The 24,625-nt window shown below is 51.9% G+C and overlaps 1 protein-coding gene across 1 annotated transcript in view; it reads right to left on the bottom strand.

Moving 5' to 3' along the window:
• The window catches only part of Grin2a (glutamate ionotropic receptor NMDA type subunit 2A), a 325,653-nt gene that overhangs the window by 11,575 nt on the left and 289,453 nt on the right, over positions 1-24,625 (bottom strand). The window contains exon 10 of the mRNA XM_077106022.1: positions 20,992-21,179. Coding sequence (XP_076962137.1) covers positions 20,992-21,179 — 188 coding nt within the window. The remainder of the gene's footprint in view (positions 1-20,991; positions 21,180-24,625) is intronic.

Here is a 24,625-nt window from a genome sequence, read left to right as displayed (position 1 = left end):
CCTATGATCTTACCGACTGTCTGCTGCGTGTGCCCACTCATGGTGGATTACTTCCCTGTGACATTGGTAGCTTCTGATCAGGAGCTAATCCTCTGCAGAGCTGTTCCCCCTCTCACCACCACGAGTCCCCCAAGAACACCACGTTATAGAAATGTCTCTACAGAGGGTTTCTGGGTTTGCTTCTGCCACATCTCCAGGGGTTTTCAATGTACTAGTTTCAGTATGGAAAAAAAAAATTTTTAATGCAATTACTGCACCATTTGTACAGCAGACCTTTGGGGGGCCAATACTTGTTTGTGTTTCAATTTCTCATTCAGAAGCTTCAAACAGATGGCAAACCTCCTTGCATTTCCTTCACTTTGATGGACAGAGATTTTTCCTAGTTTCCTTTTCATTAAGGTCTCAGATTTGTTCATCAGAGGGAAAGTATACATATTTATGAAAGAGAAAAAAAATGTGAAACCTGTCCCCTTACAAGTTCTTCACCCACAAAGAAGGTGGCTTGCTCTTCAGTGGCACAGGGCAAGGGATGGGAAGGGGTACCTTGACTCAACTCCTTTCTTTCCAACAGCCCCCGGCACTTTTACACAGTCACACGTGTCGTCAGAGACTCGGATATTACTTCATTGTCCCCCAGCACCACCAGGAGCTGAGTCCAATCCCTCCGTCCGCCATGTTGCTTGAGGCTTACATAACAGCTTCCTCTCTTCCCCAGACCAGCGCCATCTCTTCCCCAACGCTGTCTTCTCTCTCCCTTTGGAGTTTATGAGGGCATAAAAATAGGTCTTCTGCTCATGACTCATAAGACTCCCAGCACATCTGTCCTTACTCTTATCCCCCCAAGAGCCAGTTTGTAAGCCTGCAACAGCAGCCGCCAGGTACAAGAAACATCACCTCGATTTTTTTTTTCAGGATGTAGATACAAAGGATTTTCTTCTGCCCTTTTCCCCACACAACAGTTTTCTTTAGAATAAGTCAACTTGCCCAGCCAGGCCCAGATTCCAAAAAGAGAGCAATTCCCATTTCTCAATTCCAATTACAGCCTGTTCCAATCATTTTCCAGTTAATCATTCCTTGCCTCGTGGCTCTCTCTGACTAGTGTACCCAACTGTAGTTCAAATACTTTCTTATTTCGTTTTAATTTACTCAAGTATATTGTAATCTCCTTGAGGGAGAGCAGGGACCATGTTTTATGATTTTGATATTTCTCATGGCTTGCAGCACACAGTAAGCACTGAGTCCATGTTTCCTGTTTCTGTTTCTTTCCTTCTATCCTCAGGCTTATATTGGGCAGGACTGCAAAAAACAAGTTCGGGTCTCTTCGGTGAGCGGTCTTGCCAAGGGGAACCGTGCAGAGGGCCCGGGGGTCGGTGTGTGAAGCGTGTAGCTCCCGCTGGGTGAGCATCCAACGTCATCTTCCACAGAGGAGTCTGTCAGATCACTGTCCTGCCAGTTTTCCTATTGCAAAGAGGTCACAGCCTTTGTTAGTGTTACCCCGTGAAGCAGAGCTGACAAATGGGACAATTAAATCTCTTTCCGGAAGCCGACTCCTTCTTGCTGGGAAGCCACAAGCTAAGTGCCCTCCTGGGAGCCGGCGGAGCCTCGGGTTGGCGGCTCTGGGTCTCATCCATAGTGTCCCTCTCCCTTCTTGAGAAGACAGATCCCCCACGTAAGCCTCAGAACTGGATCCTTTTCCGTGTACTCCTCTAATGACAGACAGCGTGTGAGTACTTGCAGAACTCCTCTGCACCCTGGGAAATCACACCTGAGTTAACAATGCTTCCTGTGTCTGTCGTCAAGGGAGAAGATGGTGCCAAATGCAGGTGTCCCTGCTGCTCTGAATTCCGCAGCATCCTGAGACTGCAAGTCCAGTGCAGGGAGCCAGGGAGCAGGGGCCACAGCCCTCTCCTCTCCTGATGTTGGCACCTTCAAAAGCCAGAGAGCTGCAAAATCTGAGAAGGAGTTTGTGCAGATAGCTGAGGCAGCGCTGGGTATCTCAGACTCATTCCGTTGTCTGCTTGGGTGATAACTGCTAGAGGCGGCAAGAGAGGAACAGGTCAATCCGAAGAACAGGTACAGATGGTGCAGGTTGGTGCAGGGGCACGGGGTTCCCCAGTAGCCGCCCAGTCGCAGGTAAGGCACAAGGCATGGGCTTCACATTTGTGAAAAGGAGTGATTGAGTATTCAGCTAGATCCAGCCCAGCAAATCGAAAGATGCTTTAGGTAGAAAATATAGGATGAACCACAAAAGTTAGCACCAAGGAGGCCTGTCCAGGGAAGAGGCTCCGAGAAGACTCTGCTATACACCAAGCAGCAGCAGTCAGCTCCTGCTCGGCCCTCAGACTCCTTCCCAGCACCTGCAGATCAGATTTCGTCCTATTCCACAGGACTGTCCAAGAGCTAAGGGGACTGCTTCCTGAAAGGACTCTATGGAAAGCAACGTGACAAGCCTCCAGGCCTCCTGAACACTGTCCCCCGAGGTCAGCTGGGAAATCCAGTTTGCACCTTTAGGCTTTGTCCAGAACCCAGGAAATTTGCTGGAACATTTTTAAAAAAACAACCTCTACGTATAACCTTGCAGGAAGACATCTAGATAGTTTTCTTGGTTTCTGGCCAAGGCACTTGATCCTAGGCAGTAATGCTATAAAAAGTGATTGTGTGCGATTGAGAAACTGGGTTTGATGTTCTGTCTCAGATTTGATCAAGAAAGCTAATGCTTTTGTTCATCAGAGGATTTCACATGTTTTTTTTTTTTTACTTGTTCATTCACTCCTTCATCCGCTCACTCCTTCATCCAATGTCTCCTTCATCCGCTCACTCCTTCGTCCGCTCTCTCCTTCGTCCGCTCTCTCCTTCGTCCGCTCACTCCTTCGTCCGCTCTCTCCTTCGTCCGCTCTCTCCTTCATCCGCTCTCTCCTTCACTCGTCCCTTGGTGAAGAACATCCAAGGCCCATGCATTTTCAGGCAGAGGTGAGCAACGTGACCTTTGGCCTCTGAGAGTTCAGAGTCCCGTGGAAGTTCCAGTCCTGCACCCCAGCAGTTACGGAGTGCGCGGATGGTTGGATGGGCGTCAAGCTGGAGGCAGGAAAACACATGGAATGTTTTGAGATCAGAGAGTAGCTCAGAATTGGGAGGAAGGAAGAGGGATTAAAAGAGGGGGGCCCCAAGGCAGGAGTTAGAATGCAAAGCCTCAGCTTCTGAGCTGAGGAGTCTAGGGCACCCTAGGAACGAGAGGGCACCGAACGTGTTTCCACAGTGAAGGCCCGGGTGCAAGTCCTGCTGTGGATCAAGAAGACACTGCTGCCCGCGCTTCTCCAGTCACGTCTCCTGACATGCCGTGCTACAGTGTGGAAGCAGACCACTCTTCTGTTGGAGAAAGTCGTTATTACAGTCTCATCCTGATCTCAGAGTCGGCCCTTCTGCTCCCAGGAGAGACAGTGACTGGTAGAAACCCACTTGCAAGAGTCTACTACTGACAAGGATTCCCTGTCAGGTGTCATCGATGTCACCAGGTAGGCAGCACTGTGCTGAGAACCGGGCGATGACCTCTGTGGCTCAGTCACCTGCACTCAGATCTGAGCCCCAGGAAGTCTCTCCAGGGTACAAGGGAACGTAGGCAGGACACTGATTTCGCCTGCCCTGACACCCCAGGTGCTTCTTCAGGACAGAACCTGTCACCATGGCGTCCAGCCATCACTTGCTCTTCATCAATCAAAGGTGGCTTTGCCTTATGCTTCTTGCATCTCTGGCACAAGTCTTGGCACGTAGTTGTGGTTTATAAAACCACAAGGTTCCTCTGTCCGTCACTAGCTTGTGACCCACAGGTCTGGGGATCAGCGGGAGAAGAAGCCAGCAAGGAAGGCCAAGTCCCAGCAAAAGGGTCAGGAAGAGTCTGCAGACCCAGGGATCAGGGCTGACTCTCAGGGACAGCAAGGTCCACTCCAAGATCCCAGCCATGGACTCTGGTGGTGCCCACGGGGAGCAGACGGCCGTCTGTACCTGGGCGACGTCGGATGATGGTGCTGCTGTTCCGGGGGGATCTGCCAGAGCACCAGGAGGGGAAATGGCCCTGCTGGGCACTTTGAGAAGCCCACCTGGAATTGGAAATGGCCAAGTGACAACTTTCTTTGTGGACATTCTAGGGCACAGATTCTCAACGAGGTCAGGTGTGGGGGTGAACCCGCAGCCTGGGAGTGAGGTGGCCGGGGCCCGGGACTGCGGAAGGTCCTCTCTTGCCCAGCTGCCCTGCTGGTCAGGTCTGGGGGTCTGGTCTGTGGCCTCCGAGCAGGGTGAGGTCAGTCAGGTCTGACCACTGACCTTGGGGCTTGGCTTTAGTTTCTGCACCCTCCAGAGTCAAAGGCAGAGTCAAGCCAGTCTCCAGGAGCAGCAGGAAACTCACCCTTTCTTCCCTGCGGGGCTCCACACCTTAAGTTTTCCTTACAAAGAAGCAAAGACAAATACCCAACCTCCGCCATCCAGAAAACAAGACCGACCCGTCTGACGAATGAGAGAAAGAGAAACCCGTGTGACCTGGGGTCTGGAATATGTTCTGGAGTGTGACCTCTGGGCCCAGAATCCCAGAGGCCACTGCAGTTTGCGGAAGAGAAAAAAACATACTGGGATGTCGGTGGCGACGGGGAACAGAACAAGACTCCAGACACAAGGAGACTGGATTTGGAAGATAAATATTCCTTATTTAAATGTCAGAATATTCCATTTCTGTATAATGCTGAGAAGCCACAAAACTAAAATAAAAATAGGGCTCGGCTTAACTGTCTCCAGTTAGACGCAGACGAGCTGTCTCAGGCACAACGCTCGTCACCACCTTCCGACTGAGGTTTCTGCCCCAGGATGCAACTGGAGCACCATGGGGTTCACTGCGGCCTGTTGCCATCTGGCTAGACTTCACAGGCCGTTTGACCCGCCGGGCAAGGTGGAGTCCAGTCATTTGATGTCCACATGTCCCCATCTTGTATCTCTTGGAGAAGACCAGTTAAAAAGAAGAGAGAGGGTTGGGAAAGCATGGTCCCAGTTTTCCGTTAGAGGATGGAGTTGGAGAGAAATGAACCTCTGAAGCCAGACGGAAGAGAAGTGTTGAAAGTCTCTGAAATCCTGTGTGCACCAAGCACTCTGGAGCCTCCTTAACCAACTTGCCTCACACGGGGAGAGACGATCAGGCCAGTCCCACCTGAAAGCCCTGTGCCTGTGCGAGCGTCCGCGAAGTCACAGTGACTTTTTGACATGGCACACTTTTTTCAGTCGATTGTCCTCACAATCTTGTGACTCATCCCGTCAAGGCGTGAGGACTTTTTAATATCACAAAGGGGTCCTGGTATTTAAAAGATTGTCGACACAAGATGAAAAAGGATAGCAATAATCCCATCTCCCAGGCCAAGAAATATCTCCTTTCGTTCAGCAAATACAATGACCTCACTGTGTTTCAATTCCTTTTTTATTGAAGTGTTGACAGCAGGCTCCCCGGGGCTGTAAAATCCATAGCAAATTGGCTCTCTGCCATTTCATTTCCATCCCCGCTGCCCAGGACAGTGCAGAGAGCTCAGTGGGCCTCCAGTCTCGGCTGTGGATGAAGACGAAGAGGAAGAGGGAGGGAGGGGAGAGCAGGGGAGAGAACACAGGAAGGGGTGGGGAGTGGACAGAAAGAGAGAAACGGGTCCCTTGTCTAAGGCCCCGTCCCTGTTGCCGGCACCATCCATCACAAGGCAGAAGGAAGCCCCTGTTTTGTCCATGGAGACTGGTGGGCTGAGGGCAGGGCTGGGTGAGGACCCCAGAGGGCTCTCAGCTCTCCCTCTGATCACGGTGTTCCTGTGGGTGCTCCTCCTTCTCCCAGGCTCAGATTCCAGCTCAGTATGTGAAGCAGACGCCAGGTCCCGGCTCCGCTCGACAAATCGTGCACCTGAGATGCACCAGGGAATCTGATGGTCAACTACTGTCGGTGATCATCCCACATCCAGCCGCTCACCGCGGATGAGCACCCTGGATTTCAGTTATACAGAGCCTAGAGCTCCTTCTAAGGCAGCAAGGAGAAACAGGGCCTCTGATGGGGGGAGCCACGTGCACCATGGGGGGAGCCAACTGGCTGCACCCCTTTTGGAAACGTTGCAACTCTGTAAATCTGAGTGTGTGCACACTGTGTGACACACTGGTTCCATTCCCAGGCATATTCCCAAACAGGTAAGTGACCATGTGAACAAAACAACTGTAAAAGAATGTTCAGAGCTCACAAAACTAGACATGATTGAAAGGAATAAATTGTAGCGGAATTCTCCAGTGGGCTGCTGCACAGCAGTAGAAAATGAGCTATGGGGATAGACACTGTGAAAGACGTCAGTGAGACATGTGTTGGAGGATCCACCATTGATAGGAAGCTCAAAGGCAACATCTATCCCATCGTGGAGGGCTGGGAGGTGACTACCCGGGGGGAGAGTCCGGCCGACGGGGCCGGAGGGAGCTTTCTGGGGCCACCTTGTGCATGTCCATCTGGGTGGCGGTGGAATGTGGTATGAAAATTAACCGGGCGTTGGGGCTGGAGTAATATGATGAAAGAATGTTGTAGTTCCCAGAAGACACCAAGAAAGAAAAGAAAAAGAGAGAGAAAGGGCGGCCCAGGAGAGGAATAGGCTCCTGTTAGGAGGGATAATAAGGAAGAGTGAGTAACCAGAAAATAGAGGGAACAAACTTTCTAAATCAGAAAGAACGGAACCTTTTTTTTTAATGTGCAATTTTTTAACAGTGAGAGAGAGAGACTTGAAGGATAAGGGGGAGGAGCTATGTTTAACTCCAGTCTCCCAAGTACATGTTTCACTTTTTCCATCTAAACCAGAGGCCAGACGTCTTTTTCTGTAAAGGGCCAATTAGTGAAGAGGTTCTACTCTGTGGCCACCGGGTCTCCATTACGCCTCCACCCGAGGCAGCCACAGGCCCTGAGCCTCCCGGCCTGGCTCCAACAGAGCCTCTTTCCACCAACAGGCAAAGGCACAGGGGCCACCGGTGGCAGAACCCTGATGACGCAATCAAACAAAAGAAAATGACATTCAAAAGAACCCATGTGTGTGAATGAAAATAAATCCCCATTTAGGGGGATCCTTAGCATTGGTATCTGTAGATCATTTCAAGTACTCAACTGTGTGGGGAGTAACACACCAAGCCAATCTTCTGCGTTAGAATAATTATAGTCCACCACTAAAAGAGGAAGGAAGTGGCCCTTCCAAAAGGCTGACAACTTTCACAGGTCAAGGTCACACAGTTGGTAAAGGTCAGTTCTCAAAGGCAACCCCAAAGCCTCTGTACCTACGTTCACCTCATGTTGCTGTGGGAATGGCCTTTTTTTGCATGAAATATTGCAACCAAAGTTTTAAGAAAGCACTAAGATATGTACATCACTCACTAAAATCACTACATTCAAATTGAGGCCACCCTGAAATAACCCATTTCCCATTCTAAGATGGCAGAGAGGACACAGTGTCAGTGCTGCTAGGCTCATTGTCAAGGTGAGCCCGGTTCATCATTAGTAGTGCTTTGGATGGGAACAAACATTTTGGACATTTGGACACCCTATAGGAAAACTCCTAAAGATGTTAGCGTCACTATCAACCCTTCAAATTCTACATCCAAGTGTTGGTTGCGCATAGACAATTAAAAAAAAAGAAAGAAAAAAAGCGATTGGCACGAAGCCCTTCTTCTATCAGTACATACCATCACAACATCACAGCGTTTAACATAAAAATCATCACGTAACGGCTTCTGGTTGAATGTGGACATTTTATGCAAAAAAAAAAAAAAAAAAAAAAAAAACTGAAATAATTGTGAGCCGTATACAATAGAGCAAAATAAAATGTTTGAAATATAACAAATGAAAATGGAAGATATATAAGCAAATCCAGCTAAAGATTATAATTTCTTAAAGAAATGCGTCTCTGGGGAACAGGGATCACCAGGTAAACATAAACTGGTTGTACTCTAGTAAATCTGAGTGTGTGCACACTGTGTGACACATCGGTTTCATTCCTAGGCATATTCCCAAACTGCAAGTGACCATGTGAATAAAACATCTGTGAAAGAATTTTCAGAGCTCACAACTAGACAAGATTGAAATCATGATGGGTGAGTTTTCATGTATTCTTTTCACATATGGGATCGTGCCTTTCCAAATGAAAGTGTCTGCGTGACACAGAGTGGGAGGGATGGGGGCCACTGTCTGTCCTACCCCAGGACCTTGCCTGGGACGTGTGGTCCCGCTGACTTACAGCAAGCCATTCATTCCGACCTCTTTCCTCTTTGAAGCTTCTCCTGACATCTGACTTTCTGTGGCTTAAGTGGCTGCTTGCCAGGCTCAGGGTTGGCACCACTGACCTTGCCGAGTCCCCGTGTCAGACGGCACTGCAGCTCGCAGCTCAAGGGGCCTGTTGGGAAATTGGTGGGGAACTTCCGCCAGTGAAAACCCTCAGAGCTCCAGCAGCGCACAGAGGGAGAGTCCCCTCGATGGCCCTCCAGGGTACTCATGGGTTTTATCTGTCTCTTGAGTAACTGCTGTTCCATTATTATTCTGAATTCGTCTCTGGTTAAACCAGGAGGGAGATAAACAGTCTGATTTTTGTGGTTCCATCTGGTCCCAGGCCAATGAAGAGGCAGTTAAGCCCTTGATTGCTGATCCATGCTTAGAACGGACACATTTCCTTTGGAAAAACATGGCTTTTCTGAACGAATAGTTTGCCTCCACATGATTTTTTAGGTTGAGGGAAGGTCAAGATGACTTAGTGGCTGGGGCGTGACATGGCCGTTGACCACTAGCCCCCTTGAGCGTACACCAAGAAAGCTGATGTTTGGGGGGCACAGATGAGGTCTCTGTGTGTGGGAAGGCCGGCCGCCCCGAGCAATAAAGAAATCCATACGAAAAATCGCTCAGTCCATTGTCGTGTTGATCCTGAGCCTCACAGACCCTGGGTCCCAAAGGGGCCACATCCTCACGTGCAAGGAATTGGAGGGTCATGGTGTCCAGATCCAGTTCCAGGCCTGGCTCAGTCCCTGTCCAGGTGAGGGGCTCTCAATCCTGCCTGTTCCTCGTTCTCACTGTTAGGCTCCACAAATGGAAGTGAAATCCTTGGAGCAGCGAGGAACTCTGTGTGTGCTCTGATCCTTGCTGATGAGGAAGCGTAACACTTGGGTCTGTTGACTTCTCCCGTTCCTGCTCTACCCCGATGTCACCTGCTCCCTACCACGGCTGCTGCACGGGCTGATGCTCAAAAGTTCTAGACCCTACGTTGCTCCAGGATTCAGGATCACCAAGGTCTCTGTGTAAATCCAGTGAGGAGACCCGAGAGAAGGACCATGTACCAAACCAGGAGCAAAGATCCAAAACCATGGTTCCAACAGAGTGGGCTGCTGGCTGCTGACACTTGTATCTAACACCGACCAGAGAATCAGATGTTTCTAAATGCAAAATGCTGTTCTTCTAAAGACGGACTCTTAAATCTCATGGTGGATTACAATCACCCAGAGAGAATGGGAAAAAGTGCCCCGGGAAGGGGTGGAGGGGTGGAAATCAGGCGTATTCTCAGACTTCCCAGTGATCGCACTGCACATAAAAAGTTCAGAGCGTCTTAGCAAGGAAGGCCAGACCGCAGGAACGTGGCATCACCGGGACGGCCCAGCCCCAGGACCTTCAATGCGCTGTTATTCTTTGTTGCATGAATAACCAGAGGGGGAGTGAATGAGAAAGTGGACCAATGAGTCCGGGGGCTTTGCGGCTGGCACCCAGTTCTTGCTAACTTGGTCTACAGAGGAGCTTCCCTCAGTCCAAACTGTGGTTTCTGCCTTTGAAGTCTCCATGGGACTAAAACATGTTTAGCCAGGAACAGTCGCTGGGTGGAATGCTGGGGATCAGGCAGCGCCCAGGAGCTCTGTGGGAAGCAGCAATGCCAGAACCAAGACGGGTCTCTGTGGGCCTGGGAGCAGCTCTGCAGCCTGTATCGCAGCCAGCGTCTGGCCTCCCTGACCACATTCTGTCCTTGTCTTACTCCCGCTCATCTCTTGCTTCTGGGTCCTGCATTTTCCCCAAACTGCCAGGGTTGAATGATCTCAGAAATTAGGCTGGGTCTCTTCCCATGGCGCTGGGGCCTGAGGCCTGGACAAGTCTCCTTCCCATGGACATGGAAACACAGTGCAGGTCACTTTCTCTCCCACCCTCACCCTCTGTCACCAAGTTGTCACCCACAGCCCATACTGCTCCATCAGTAAGAGGGGAAGGAGCCTGTGATCTGGGGTCTGGCGGATCTGCATTTAAATCACAGCTTGGCCCTGAGCCAGATGAGAGCAGCTGCCTTACGGGATGTCTACCTGGGCGCCAAGGCTAGTGGAGTTGCCCATTTGCCTGGTGTTTAAAGCAAAGATCCGGGCCCTCCAGCACAGGCACAGATCCCAGCAGCCAGGTGATCCTGCACACCTCCCTGAACCTCCCTATGCCTCCATTTCCTCATCTGTAAATAGGGACAAACAGGGACGATCCTCATCCATTTAGTCAGTACGGGACTAAACAGAATTCATTCACATAGAGACTCCGGTGGTTTCGTAATGCATGGCTGACCCTCCGGAAGCATGATTGTCATTATAAATATCTATTAAAAGATAAAGATGATGGTAGCTGGAAAGTATTGTCATTTAAAGCACTGGAAACACCCCCTCAAAGAAGGCTCCGCTTCTCTGGGCCTCCTCTCCCCCCAAACCCGCCCTGTCCTTATTTTGCATTTATCTCTTTAAATGCTCGGAGGTTGCTGGTTGCAGCCGGGTGTTGCTGAGTCATCTGAGGACACAGGGACCCATATCAGGAAAGGCTGCTGGCAGGGGAAGCCAGGGGGGGACAGATCACCCTCTCCAGGCCGGGCCAGCCAGCATGGCCTGTGCCTTGCACCACCCTGGAGCCAGGTTGCACCCTGGACCCTGGGAGATCCCCTCGGCTCCCTCTGCCACGTGGTCCACGGCTCGGGGACAGGCCTGGCTTGCTCCGCGGCCGCCCAGGCTGGCTGCTGCCTGAGCCCCTGAGACCCCCTTCCTTTCCCGGCTTGCTTCTCCTCCCCTCCCCGCTCTTCCTCTCTCCTTCCTTCCTGATGCTGCTTTCTTCTCTGTCCTCCATCATTTCCTCCCTCCTCTCATTCCTCTCTTCCCCTTGTCTCTCTCTGGCCCTCCTCCACCCCCTCTGTCTTGGGTCTCTCCTCTTCCTCAGGAGAACGGGGAGGACGACGGCCTTCAGTCCCCTCAGCCCTTCTGTGGTTCCCCAGAGTCCAGATCAAGTGTCATAGGCCTCCTCTGTACAGGGCCCTTGAGGGGATACTGTCCTCTCTGCCCTGACTACTCAGCGAGGCTGCCTGGGGCGGGGCTCGATGCCTGAGGGAATGTCGGGGCCTGGCCTTCAATACACTTCATTTTCAAAAGCAGGCCCTGGGTCACAGGGCGAGGTGGAGCCTGTCATCCCAGAGCCTCGGGAGGCTGAGGCAGGAGGATCACGAGTTCAAAGCCAGCCTCAGCAACTTAGCAAGGCCCTAAGCAACCCAGTGAGACCCTGTCTCTAAATAAAATATAAAGAAAGGACTAGGGAATGTGCCTCAGCAGTTAAGTGTCCCTGGGTTCAATCTCTCAACTCCCCCCACAAAAAGCAGGCTGTGGCTAGACATGGCCATGGGTATCTGCTGACCTGCGGAAACCATTTTCTCCTTAATGACAATCCAGCAGGGTGCAGCACACATTTCTTCCTCAGGCCCCTAACTGCTGGCTCCACGGGTATAATTCCTGGCCAGGATTATACTCTCTACCAGGATCACGATCACAGATACCGAATCCTACAACCCAGAAGCCAGCTTTGAACTTGTGGAAATGGAGTAGCCATGAGTCCGGCTTACATGATCGACACTTAGTGAGATGCCTGTCTCCAGTTAGAGAATTTGGAAAACAAGAGTCGGTTGATGAGATACATGAAATATGTTCATGCATGGAGAGAGGGAGAGAGAGAGAGAGAGAGGGAGAGAGAGAGGGAAACAGAAGTAAACCTCAAGTGCTCAGACTTGGGGACCACACGGGTCACGTCAGCCCCCGGCACAGCGGGGCTTCAAGCTCCTTTGACAGGAGATCTGACTGAAGTGCAGCTGGAGTTGTCAAAGCTCTCAAGTCCTCTGTCACGCTAATGACATCGCAACACGCAAAACCACACCAGTGAAGGACACAGAAATCAGAGATGGCGCCTCCGTGGGGAAGGGATCGGGCTGGGCTCGGCTGGCAGAGTGGCAGGACGGCATGGTGACGTGAGCAGGGTTGGTCTGTCCAAATAAATAAGCAAACAAACCATGTGTGCACCCCGAGGATGCCCAGGATGTGGACTGTGCCTGTGGCCCCTCGGGTCGTGCCTGAGCTGAGCAAGGCCATGTCCTGCGTCCTCGCTGTCTCTCCTGCCCTCCTCGGCTATGATCTGGGGAAGGAGAGTCACCCGGGGGACCGCAGCGCTCATTCTACGGGAGGTTTCATGATTTGGACTGAGTCCCCTGTGTCTGTCCTCCCCGCCCCTTGCTCCTGCCCCAGGGGGCAAGTCTCCCCTAGAGGAGCAGGGCAGCGATGTCCCAAGTCCCTTCACGTGCTCTCTCCAACACATCTTGGTCCAGGAGGCAGGAAGTCTGGGTTTTAGCCCCAACACTGCCGCTCTTCACTGTCAACCTGGGTGATGGGCTTCAACTTCCCGGGGAATGGCCTTGGTGGCAATTTACGATCCACTCCAGGTCTAAAAGCCAAGGGAACAGCACCACTTTCAGCCATCCCAAACGGCTGTTAGAAAGATGGAATCAAACGGCTGCTTGACTACAATAGTACATCAACTCGACAGGGAGGAATCGGTCTGTCTTAGGGTGCGCACAGGTGTTCTGGAAGACTGTCAGATGGGACAGCATCTAGCAAGTGCCTCCTCACATCTCTCTCCCCACAGGCACCTGATGTTCCTTTCTCAAGAAAATAATACCCTGCACATCAGGAAGATATCCAACCGACGAAACCGCTCCTGCAAATTCCCAACAGCAGTACCGTCAAATCGTCTATTCATTATCCAGCCACTGAGTGGATTTAACTGAGTGCCTACTGTGTGCCAGGCCCATTGAGTCTTGGGGGAGGGGGAGAGGAGGGCAACTAGAATGGTCATGAACAGGGTGCACCCCAGGGACAGAGAATGCAGCCCCAGTGGCCAGGAGACCCGGGCAGAGCAGACCAACAGAAGTTCATGCAGGCCAGGCCGCGGGCTGGTTTCTTGGAGCTCCTTCTCCTTTTCCGAAGCGGGCATTCATTCCCGGGAGCTTCCATCCAGGGACTGCCTGGTCTGCAGCCTCTTGATTTTGGACATGTCACTCTTGCATCTTTAATTGTCTCAAGGGATTTTTAAGTTTCCCTTTTAATTTCTCATTGATTGGGCAAGTTTCTTTGTTTTTACATTGAATCTGAAAACAACTCTGATTTAGAGATGGGGAAATAGATACTCAAGGGCAGTTGATGTGGCCAAGATCACGCTGCTAGGGACCAGGAGAGCCTCCTCGTGGGCCTTCTGCATCTTTTGCTTTGCTACAGGCCACAGGATGCCAGGAGCTCAGAGCTCAGGGAGTTGACAGGAAGGGCGTCTAGCCCAGGGGTCTTCAGAAGTGGGGTTAGGAGAAGTGGAACTCATTTTTTGTGCTTTCTTAATTGGTGCACTGCAATTCCATATAGCTCTGGGGTTATGCCTCATTCATATATGAACACAACAGAATTTGATCAATCTCGTTCCCCCTCCCTGTGATCTTGCTCACTCTACTCATCTACCTACTGTTATTACTATTATTTTAATGAGTACAAATTCCATTTTTAAAGGGGTGGCATCAAAGATTCTAGGCTTGTCTGGAAAAAATCCAAAGGGTAGGATTTCAGGTGAGGCAGTTGAGAAGTGAGGGGAGGGGTCGGGAATTTCATCAGCTCACTCCCAGACCTTTTCCAAGCCGGCCCTAAGGAGACCGGCTTCCAAGACCTCTAGGTGCGCTGCCTTCAGGATGGGGCAGTCACCAAGCTGGGGCCTGCCGGCTCTCCCCAAGACTAGAACACCAGCCCAGACACTAAGCCTGGAAGTTGGAAGAGGGTCGTGCTGAGGATAACAGCGGCTCTCCCGGCAGCCCTCAACAACGCATGGAAACCCTAATTAGAGACACAAAGGGCTTCTGACAGCACTCACTCCCCACTCCAGCTGGCAGCACAGGGTCCCTCGCTGTCAAAAGCCATCCTGCACATTCCAGGGAACAGCAGCCCACGAATACGGACCGAGGATGTCAGCACCGGCCCCCGGGGGTCAGGGGATGGGTTTCTGCGTTGCTCCACATCCCCGAGCTCCATGAGCACCGTCCCCTGGGTGGGGCCCTCCTCAGCTCCAGAGCCAACCCCAGAAAGGGTCCTTGTTAGGGCAGAGCAGAACCTGTGGTCCCTTCCAGGGCAGCAATGATCTGGATGAATCCCAGCACTGCTGGCCATGGTACAGGGGAAAAGGAACAGAGGAGCCACGCACCTGTCCACCTGGAATGACTCATGCGGCATCTTTCAATGCTTCCTATAGGAGAGCCATCATAAAGGCTCAAAGACAACATACCTGAGGTCACTAACTAGTTCTCAAGCTGGGAGAATCCTGGAAAACTTGGTTGAACTTGCTATCCTCCGGAGACAGAGATATGTGTCATGTCTTTCAAACACTCCACATGTAATTCTTATCCCATATGACTAAATGGGATGTCATGTTCCATGGAAGACACCTTGTGAATAGCTTACTAAAATCTAATGACAATACAGTAATATAATGATTGACGTGTATAGTTCCATTTGTTCAATGAACTGAGACCAGATACCAGAGAAGAGTCATGTATTTTTTGAGTTTAAAACTAAATCCATACCATAAACATGAGCAGACTACCAAGAGGAAGAGGAACAGCTGAATGTCAGGGTTCTTACTCAGAGTCACCTGCGGCCAGCAAGGGTCATGGGAAATGATCAGAATCGGAATCTGATACACTTGCTCAACTTTCACCTCTCTCCACAGTGTTGTCCCTAGACCAGCAGCATCACGGGGAGCTGCTTGCAAAAGCAGGCTCTCGGGCTCCTGCAGACCGACTGAATGAAATCTTTATCTTAAGGTCTTCACGTTTCCTGTGGGTGGTAGGTATGAGATCCACGTGGCTCGACCAAGTTGAACCTCACTGTACCACTCTGCAAAATGGAGATGGAAAGACGTGCAGAGAGATGGTACAGGAGGAGTTAGGCTCTCCTGACACCAAGCATGGGGCACTTGGCGGGCGCAGGACCACAGAGGAGGGACTCTGAATAACTGTGCCATCTCGCTCCCCTCGATGGCTTCTTGCTGGTCCTACCCACAGGAGGCTTCAACCCCCATGATCTTCCTCCTGCCTCTTGGAGTCCCAGTGTCATAAAAAATCCCCATACTCATGAGACAGATGTGCCCTGGAGATCACCTGCTCACCTCCACTTTGAAGCCAGAAATGCGGCTCTTCAAGTCCCGGCTCGCTTGGTCCCTGTGGTCACCCTAGTGTCAACTCTCAGGTGCCAGGGAGATTTCAGGCACTCAGTAGAAAGCGAGGTGGCTGGAGGAGGCCCCAGGAGCTCCTATCCCTTCTATTCTGGTCTAATCTCACTACCTGTGTTTTTCTCTATGACTCATTCTGTTTGTTCATTTCCTGTTTTGAGAACAAACCCGAGTACATCTCATCTATCTGCTTAATGGCCCTCTTGGCTCCCCGAGGCACTAAGGAAAAGAGGGATGTGTGTGTGTCCAGCCACACAGATGTCCCTCTACCTGGATTTATAGAGAGGAATTCAAATACTTATGTTGGTATGTATGTGCTTCTATTTTAAGTTTGTATGTCGCCACCAGCTAACTGTCAGTCCCTGGAAGGAAAGAGGAAAGACTGACATCCCCTTCTTGGGCATCAGTGCCTAGGAAGGAATGTGTTTCTCAATCAACGCGGGGAACGGGTGCTGATAGTTGCCAAAAAGTACCTGTGAGCACTGTTTCTAGACTACTGAGAGCCAGGGATGCCAAGATGCTCCCCTGCATTCCAGAAAGCACACAGCAGCCAGACAGGGGAGGCAGGCAAGGTGGAGACTGTGCAGCCCTGCAGGCACGGGATCAGCTGCCCTTTTTCCTAGGGAAATGCCTGGCAGGCTTCATGCAAGAGGTTCCCCCAGTATCCAAACACTCACTCAAAGGTTATATTTACACAGCTCATTAGGAAAATTTTTTTATACTTTTGACACTCATTAGAGTCGTAATCGTCCACTGAAGCGCCTCTATAACAAGAGATAAACACTCCGTTCTAAAGGATGAATAATAATTAGGTACTTCTTGGCACCGTGCTCTTTACAGGTCTAATTTTAGAGCATAATTAATCCTGCTGAAGTTGCATAAGATAAGTGAAATATTTATGCAGCTGTGTTAATTCATGTATTTACTCCTAGAGAGACATTCAGAATTGGACATGGCTTTCCGGGAAGATTATCTTAAGACGCCCCCCAGAGCAACGTCATTTTCTCTGCCCTGACTTTGCCTCCAGATGGCCTCGGAGGATGAAGCTTTAGAAAGATGAACATTTCCCAACCCTGGCAGGATGACCAGGAAAGCAATGAGGCAGGACGTAAAATATCGACAGGAACCAAGATGCTCTGTAAGTAAGCATCTGTAAGAGGCGGCAATGAAGGCACTTCCTGCTCAGCACCAGGAAGGCTGTCCCTGGTACAGACTGGCTCTGTTATTGCCACTGCAATACTCAGTCAGCTGTGCTGAACGCAGGAGTTGAGCATGGACAGTGATGGTGCTGATGGGCAGGAGGCATTCGGGGTGAGGAGGAAGACGGTGATGATGGTGGTGAAGATGATGGTGATGATATTGTGATGATGATGGTGGTGACGGTGTTGATGTTGATGGTGGTGGTGGTGGTAGTAGTGGTGGTGGGTGGTGATGGTGGTGGTGGTGATGATGGTAGTGATGATGGTGGTGATGGTGGTGGTGATGGTGGTGATGGTAGTAGTGGTGGTGATGGGGGTGATGGTAGAGATGGTAGTGGTGATGGTGGTGATGGTGATGTGGTGATGGTGGTGATGGTGGTGATGGTGGTGATGGTAATGGTGGTGGTGGTGGTGGTGATGGTGGTGATGGTAATGGTGGTGGTGGTGGTGATGATGGTAGTGATGATGGTGGTGATGGTGGTGGTGATGGTGGTGATGATGGTGGTGATGGTGGTGGTGATGGTGGTGATGGTAGTAGTGGTGGTGGTGATGGGGGTGATGGTAGAGATGGTAGTGGTGATGGTGGTGATGTGGTGATGGTGGTGATGGTGGTGATGGTAATGGTGGTAGTGGTGGTGATGGTGATGGTGGTGGTGATGGTGGTGATGCTGATGATGGTAGTAGTGGTGGTGATGGAGGTGATGGTAGAGATGGTACTGGTGATGGTGGTGATGGTGATGGTGGTGATGGTGATGATAGTGGTGATGGTGGTGGTGATGGTGGTGGTGGTGGTGGTGGTGATGGTGGTGGTGATGATGGTGGTGATGCTGATGATGGTAGTAGTGGTGGTGATGGAGGTGATGGTAGAGATGGTACTGGTGATGGTGGTGATGTTGATGGTGGTGATGGTGATGATGGTGGTGATGGAGGTGATGGTAGAGATGGTACAGGTGATGGTGATGGTGGTGATGGTAGAGATGGTACTGGTGATGGTGGTGATGGTGATGATGGTGGTGATGGTGGTGGTGATGGTGGTGGTGATGGTGGTGATGATGGTAGTAGTGGTGGTGATGGAGGTGATGGTAGAGATGGTACAGGTGATGGTGATGGTGGTGATGGTGGTTACAGTAACACTGACTATTAAGGTGACAGCTTATGGCTATTGAACTCTTTCTGGGTTGTAGGAGCTATGCTAAGTTATTTACAGAAATCCTCCCATTCCATTTTCACACAGTTGATAACAGGACCAATGTCTTCACCCATTCAAAAATGAGCAAACTGAGGTGAAGGTTGATCATCTCTTGCATAGAAGTTTTAATAAATGGGACAGTACAGATTTGGTTCAAAGAGACACTAAATTACTCCTTCCTAAAGAGTTCTATAAATCTCAAGGGTCTAATTAGTCAACTTTGATAGACATCTTACAAAATTAAATGAAGCAAGAGTTTTGCCTAATTGACCGTCTTCCAGAATAAGGCCTCTGAAGAAAGCCATTGCCCTGTGCTACCCAGGGAGCTCACAAGGCTCCCACACAGTGCTGCAGTGTCCTCCTCTGTACAATGGGAAAGAGAAATATATCTGACCTCAGAAGGTTCTTGTGAAGACTAAGGGAAGCGTGCCACGTATCACCTGTGGTGATGGACATGTGCTCCTCCCTAAATGGCCTCACTGTTGACCATAGATGCCATGAGACTGTCGGCCACAGTGGACAGGGCTGGAGTTAGGACTCGCTTGACAGACAGCCAGCATATTTAAAATCTTCCTGGCAATTGAAATTCGTCCTGACCCCAACCCCTCATCCATATGTGTATTCGTGTGCTTAACCCTTCATTCATCAATTCCCTGATCTGTTTGGGGTTCTGGGGTGCTTACTGCTGGGGCCGAGACTCCTGTCTGCTGACCAGGTCACTCTGAGCGGAGGCGTCAGGCATCCCTGCAGTTGATGGAGCAACTGGACCCCATCCTCAGTGTCCTCCAAGGTCCGCGCTCCTTGTCCAGATCTCCTGCCATAAGACTCTACGTCCAATCTCTGGACTTTGGGTGTGGCCACTGGACTTGCTTTGGAAAGGAGGAGATTGGCAGGTGTGAATGTGACAGGGCAGAGAGTTGAAATCTGCAGGTGACATTCAGCATTCCTTCTGAGCCTCCAACATGGCCGAAAAAAGAGCTTCCGCCGGTATCTACCACCGGCTCAGCGTGGGACCCAGAATAAACACGCACGGGGCAGAGGTCACACAGCCGACCCACAGGCCAGGGGCAGAGCCTAGAGCTGCCCCACCCAGCCCAGCCCGAGGCAGGAATCCTCCACTTGACCTGCGTCCCCAGGGCCACACACAGAACAGGACCAAGGACTGGGGAAGGCAAGGAGGCCCTCCGGGGATCCCGAGGATCAGGGACTGTGGTGCTTGAGGGTAAAACAGACCCATTTAGAATGCTGGGGGCAGGGGAGAACAGGGTTGCACTCCGGGAAGAGAGAGGGGACGAAAAGCCACAAGGAACTCGCCGCCATTCAGAGCTCGCCCACCTGTGGCCTAGCCTCTGTCCATTCAGAGCTCGCCCACCTGTGGCCTAGCCTCTGTCCATTCAGAGCACGCCCACCTGTGGCCTAGCCTCTGTCCATTCAGAGCTCGCCCACCTGTGGCCTAGCCTCTGTCCATTCAGAGCTCGCCCACCTGTGGCCTAGCCTCTGTCCATTCAGAGCACGCCCACCTGTGGCCTAGCCTCTGTCCATTCAGAGCACGCCCACCTGTGGCCTAGCCTCTGTCCATTCAGAGCACGCCCACCTGTGGCCTAGCCTCTGTCCATTCAGAGCTCGCCCACCTGTGGCCTAGCCTCTGTCCATTCAGAGCACGCCCACCTGTGGCCTAGCCTCTGTCCATTCAGAGCTCGCCCACCTGAGGCCTAGCCTCTGTCCATTCAGAGCACGCCCACCTGTGGCCTAGCCTCTGTCCATTCAGAGCTCGCCCACCTGTGGCCTAGCCTCTGTCCATTCAGAGCACGCCCACCTGTGGCCTAGCCTCTGTCCATTCAACGTCAGGATGACTGTAGCGGTTGGTGGGTCTCCTCTCAACTTCAGGCAGCACAGCACATTCTGTAATCAAGTAGAGCCGCCACCTGTCCTTGAAGGGGCTCCGGCCCTCTGCCCTGAGCCTTCACAGCCCCTGTTCCTGGGCACATCTCTGGTGCCGACCCTCTCCGTGTTGACTTGACTTTTCCTAACTTGGTGCCAGCAATTCAGGAAGAAATCATGGATCCCGTGGCAGGACTCCAAGGCCACGCCTGGCCCACGCGGTGAGATCACCAGGGGGTCAGCAGGAAGACTCTCTGCAGAAGCCACCCCTCTGGGCCACGTGGTCATGACTCCCTGCTTCCTGCGGCCTGCAGCCTGGGAGGGTGGGAGCTGCCGCTGCTTTGCATGTTAGGCAGCGAAGGGACCAAGTGTGGAGAGAGCCCCTGGGACAGGCTTTCTCAGGAGCTTGACTCTTCTCACTCCTCCACGGGACAATGCAGAGAGAGCCACATGTTAGTTCACCACGAATCACCCTTGGTCACAAGTGCTGGGTTCTGTAGAGTCTCTTACCCAAACATCACGGGAACCCTTCCTCTGGAATTTGGAAATTGGGACAGAGGCAGCTCGGTTCCATGTGTCTGACAGCGGCATCCAGTCCCAGCTCTGCTAACACGTGAGGTCACAGGATTCTGTTTTAAAGTGGACATGAAGGCCTGGGTGCTGTGTCGTGTTTGCTACTCCCTGGATCCAGGCCTCGGTCTGCCAGAGGCAAGTAGCGAACAATCATCTCCCAGTCCTGGCCGCTGAGAACACCTGCAGACGTTGCCAAGTGTCCCCAGGGAACAAAAAGGACCCTCTGCCTCTGAGGAGCACCCCTCTAGGAAGAGGACCTGTGGGTTCCCTGTCAAGGCCCCCGACGGTCCTGGTGCCGACTTTCCCTAAAGCTATCTGTTCAGCTCCTTGCTCATTCACGGGGAGACGCCTGCACATCCTTAAAGTAATTTCCCTTGTTAAACACGGTTACCTAGAATTGGTCTCTGTTTTAAGCCACCTGGGTGCACGCGCGGCATGAGAGGCACTTCACAGATACCCCTGGCCAGCAGACCCCTTGCCCCAAGACCCACTGCCATGTTCATCAGAAACCAGGGTCTCAGGTCCCCCAAGCGAGGGGTCCTGCAGGGTCTTACCATCACCCACAAACTGCAGCAGGGCCAGGTCGATCTGCCTCTTCCAGGGCGACCCCTTCTGGAGGGCAATGCCGTAGCCAGTGGTGGCGAAGATGTACCCGCTCCCGATGGTCACCAGCTTGCAGCCCTCGTCTCTCCCGGCCTTGTAATTCAAGACCGCGGCGTCGTAGATGAAAGCGTCCAGCTTCCTGAAATGACAAGAGACCAGGCCGTCATGGGGTGGCTGGGACCCTCCCAGAGCCCGCTCCCGAGCCCGAGCCAGCACCCCACAGGCAGGAGCTGACCACTCAGGCTGTTCCATCCCCTCGTCATAAAAGGATCTATTTTTAATGAAGAGATAAAAGCCAGAACCTTCTCTCCCCAACTCACAAGAGGCAGCTAAATAAAGGCCCGAGGAGTCTGTGTGCCCAGTGAGTAAACAGGCAGGTTGGCAGGTTTTCTAAGTGTTGGTCCTTTGCATCTCCCAACGGGGAGAACCGTGGCCTGCTTAGAAAGGTGGGCACCGCAGCCCAGTCAGCCACCGAGGACCGGAGACTCTGGCAGCCGCAAGGGATGGGGCCAAAGAGGAATGGAGTCCTTTCCTCCCAAGATAAATACACTCACTGTTTAAGGTGTCACAGAGATCGATCACCACAGAGGGATCCTAACACTCCAGATAATATAGAAAAGTACTGATGATGCAATCAAAATCAAAATTCTTCCATTAACAAAGTAAATAGGTTGCAAAATTCCATAACTCATGATTTTATAACTCAAAGATGACCTCTGCTGACATAGTTTTAGGCCGTCTTCCAAGGTTTTTACGCATATGCACACACACATACACATGCACACACACACACATGCACACACAAACATGCTCACACACACACATGCACACACACACATGCACACACACACATGCTCACACACACACATGCTCACACACATGCACACACACACATGCTCACACACACACATGCACACACACATGCTCACACACACATGCACGCGCACACACGCATGCACACACACGCATGCACACACACGCACATGCTCACACACACACATGCACACACACACACATGCTCACACACACACATGCACACACACACACACATGCTCACACACACACATGCACACACACGCATGCATGCCCATACACAGGGGTTGGCACACTGTTAATGTAGAGACAATCTAATAGGCAGCTTGGACTCTGGCGGTCGGTCTCACTGTGCCAGCTGCAATGACTTGGTGAGGCTGCAACAGGGTGTCGGGGCCGAACCCTCCCCCCTTCCAGAAAACAGTCAGGTGTCGAAGTCCTGGTTCCCAGATGTGACCTTACGGAGACAAGATCACTCAGGTGTAAGTGGTTAAGAGGAGGAGATACTGGAGTAGGAGGGACCTGATCCATGTGACAGATGTTTCTACAAAAAAGAGAGAATCTGGCCATGACAGCTCACAGAAAGAGTGCCCTAAAGACTAGAGCTCTGGGCCCTGAGCCCAGGAACCACCAGGTCCAGGGGCAAACTGGTGCAGCTCCTGCCCTCACACCCACGGCGTGAGAGGCACTTCACAGATACCCCTAGCGAGCAGACCCCAGCCCCGCGACCCCCGATCTGGGACTCGCAGCCTCCTGGACTATGGGACGGCAAGCTTCTGGTGTGAGAGCCCTCGGTTTGAGCTACTTTGTCAGGGCAGCCCCAGGAAACGAAGACACACCCCACAGCGGACAGAGAACACAGACCAGTGGACCCACCTGGTCCCAGAACGCCTCTGTTCACAAAGAGGTTGTCCATGGGCCGTAGCTGGCCAACCCTTGTTTTATAGCCCCTAAAACAAGATGATCCCATACAAACTATTCCCTAATGGTTTTCTTTTCCCACGTCACACAGAGTAAGTGTATACCCAGGCCCACAAATAGCACTTGTTTCTTTATTCTTTTTAGACATATTTCTCTCTATGGCCCACATGCCATCAAGTGCTCAGTAATCTTGACATTTGTTTAACTGTAAGTTACCATAGAGCTCAACATTGAGAGCGTCCCTGTTACCTCAAAAGTCCTGCCTACCCAGGCCGGGCTGGGCTCAGTGGCAGAGCGCTTGCCCAGCGTGTGGGAGGCACTGGGTTGGAGCCGCAGCACCACAGGTAGATAAATAAATAAAGGCCCATCCACAGTTAAGAGCTGTCTGTATAAAGCCTTCCTTCCTCACGCCCAGCCTTCCTGACAGCAGACCTCACGTGACCTTGTCAGAGGCAGGGCCACACCTTCACCTGGACCCCGGGAGGGACCATGGGTACAATGTCCATGTATTAAGGCTACCCAGCAAGGCTGGGCGACACCCCGGAACACAGAGCCGGATGTCTCCAGAGTAGGCAGGAAAACGGAATCAGAGCTGGCCCAGCCTCCGACACACTCTCCATTTCTTGACTTTTTCTCTTTAACAAGAAACCGTAAGACAGTGAAGCGAAGAAGGAGCAGAGGTCTGGGAAGGGGGGGGCTGCGCTTTCAGGGACCCCCTGTGGGAAGGCCGGCAGCCTCCTTCTTCCTCTGCACCTCTCTTGACTTTGTAATGGTCACAGGTCGGGCGAAACCACAGGGAAGCCACCTTTCTGGACAGCCAGCCACAGGGAAACTGGAACCGTGGGACGGAGAGCGGCTCAAGACAGCGTCAGTCTGAGCCGACGGCGCTCGGGCTGTGGCAGGAGCACTCCCGTGGTCAGTAGGAAGGATCTGAGTCCCAGGCCAGGCTTGGGGGACGGCCTGGCTCAGGGAAGCCACTGCTTCCTTCTGGATGGCTGGTTCCTCGTCCGTGAGATGAGGTGACCCTGCGGGTCCTGCTGAGATACGTGTCCAGTGAAGGCGCTCCATGATTCTGAAAGCCAAGAGTCACCTTTAGTGGCCATCAGTAGACGCTCCGGGTAACACGTGTGTCCTGAGGACTCGAGATCATGGACGGCATCTGACCTGCTGATGAGGCCAAGGTGCTTGTGACGTCAAGACTCACACACCAAGCTGCCATGGAGATGCCGAGAACAAACCCTCTTATCTCGAGTCCTCAAAAACTCAGCGTCAACACACACACGCACCACACACCACACGGGCGTGTGCAGGGAACACTCAGACACGGAGGCCGTCAGTGGTATTCGCGGGATGACCTCCCCCACCTTGCTGACTGCCCCACACGGGGGAGCCACGGCCGAGACCTAAAGACCTACCTGCCAACCCTGGGGGCGTCTAACGGCAGTTTCAGCTGGTATTTTTAGGGACGGAAGCAGATTTCTGCACATCAGAGCCACAGTTCATGAGGAATCTTATTCTGCTGAGCAATAAAGAGTCAGATGAGCAGGAAAAAAAAAAAGATTTTCTTCAGGAACAAAGATTTGCAAAAGCATGTCCCTGTCAACTCAGAGGCAGGACAATGAACTGTAAAAGTCAAGTCGATTTTGACCAAGGCCACTGCACATCGGGTACCTGGGCTGACCTGATGGACGTCATCTCAGGCCTGTAGCCCCAGACAGCCACCGAGGGGCCTGCGTTGTGGCCTGACCCCTGTGGTCCTGGGGCCATGTCAGAACTAAGGTGGTGAGTTCACCATGAGACTGCAGGGTCCTGAACTAGGTGTCACTCTTCACCCAGGATTCTAGAGAGCTG

The sequence above is a fragment of the Callospermophilus lateralis genome, chromosome 19 (genome assembly GCF_048772815.1).
Source record: "Callospermophilus lateralis isolate mCalLat2 chromosome 19, mCalLat2.hap1, whole genome shotgun sequence".
In the NCBI taxonomy this organism is placed as follows: domain Eukaryota; kingdom Metazoa; phylum Chordata; class Mammalia; order Rodentia; family Sciuridae; genus Callospermophilus; species Callospermophilus lateralis.
Note: the sequence above shows the minus strand (reverse complement) of the source record. Positions and strands in the feature narration are given on the sequence as shown.